This window comes from Mandrillus leucophaeus, unplaced genomic scaffold, assembly GCF_000951045.1.
Source record: "Mandrillus leucophaeus isolate KB7577 unplaced genomic scaffold, Mleu.le_1.0 Scaffold731, whole genome shotgun sequence".
Classification (NCBI taxonomy): domain Eukaryota; kingdom Metazoa; phylum Chordata; class Mammalia; order Primates; family Cercopithecidae; genus Mandrillus; species Mandrillus leucophaeus.
In genome coordinates this window covers 616,039-617,174 of record NW_012107931.1, presented here as the reverse complement: position 1 = coordinate 617,174, position 1,136 = coordinate 616,039, and the positions used below count along the sequence as shown (strand labels likewise).

Genomic DNA, 1,136 nt, shown 5'->3' with positions numbered 1-1,136 from the left:
AAAAAAAAAAACACACACACACAGAAGAAAGAAGAAGAAGAAGTAAAAGAAGGCGGCTCAGCTGGTACGGTAGAAGGCCTATTCTGGAAACTGCCATGATGGGTGGCTAAAAAAAAAAAAAAAAAAATTGAAGATACTTAACCCTGAGCCAAACGGTATGTGTCTGTGTGGTGTGTGTGAGTATGTACATGTGTGAGACTGCATATGTGTGTGTATGTACATTTGTGTGGTGTGGGGTATGTGTGTGAAGGGGGGTGAAGGTCCCAGAGGCGGCCCTGGGACAAAGCGCTCCTGCCACTCGTCCCCAGCATGGCACAGCCACACAATTCAGAGCACAGCAGAGCCCACACCTGGAGGCTGGGCTCCCCTTGCAGGTGGGGTTAGCAATAGCCAACATGAAAAATTCCAGATAGCAAATCTCCCCTGGCCACCTGACTACATATTTCAAACATTATCTGATGTAATGAAATTCAAGACCATTCACAGTCTTTTTTAAACTTCTGACTACAACCCACATTGAGGTTAGTTACATGATTGCCAAGAGGGTAGGGACACAGGCTAGGTAACAAGAGTTCAGACTCAGCCTGATTGCACAGGGTGCGCTCTGACCTGTCCCAGTCCGCTGTTTGTGGTGGTGACCCACTAAATTGATTTTGTGACCCACTTGTGGATTCTACTGCAGCTTGGACTTGCAGTCTCCGTGCACATGGAAAATCATTCCCTCCACGGAAGTAGGTGGGCCTCCCCGCAGCAGGCCCCAGCCTCAGTGAGTATCACCAAGTGCCACCAAGCCCCCACAACCCTGCTGAGGAGGAAGAAGCAGGCTTCCCTGACCATCTTTAAAGAAAAGGGGGCGCCACGGTGGGCCCACTCAGGTCCAGGCTGGCAACCACAGGTCCACCTGTCCAAGACCCAAGGCGAGGCTGGGCCATTCCCTGCAAGGGCGTGGTGGTCCCTTAGGGCTTGCCCAGCGGCGCCCCCGCGCTCTGGGATCTCTGCACCAGGAGGATGAGCCTGGCGACGTCGGAGAGCGCCGGGAACGCGGCCATTACACGGTCCACCTGGTCGCGCGGGAAGACGCTGTAGAGCGCGATGCGAGCCCGGGCGCGAGCCTCCCCCTCGTCCTCGGCCGCGTA

At 54.4% G+C, this 1,136-nt stretch overlaps 1 protein-coding gene across 1 annotated transcript in view; it reads right to left on the bottom strand.

Moving 5' to 3' along the window:
• Positions 1 to 469: 469 nt before the first annotated feature.
• Positions 470 to 1,136, bottom strand: part of ZC3H12D (zinc finger CCCH-type containing 12D) — a 51,243-nt gene continuing 50,576 nt past the window's right edge. The window contains exon 6 of the mRNA XM_011965666.1: positions 470 to 1,135. Within this exon, the coding sequence (XP_011821056.1) occupies positions 957 to 1,135 (179 nt within the window). The 3' untranslated portion in view covers positions 470 to 956. The remainder of the gene's footprint in view (position 1,136) is intronic.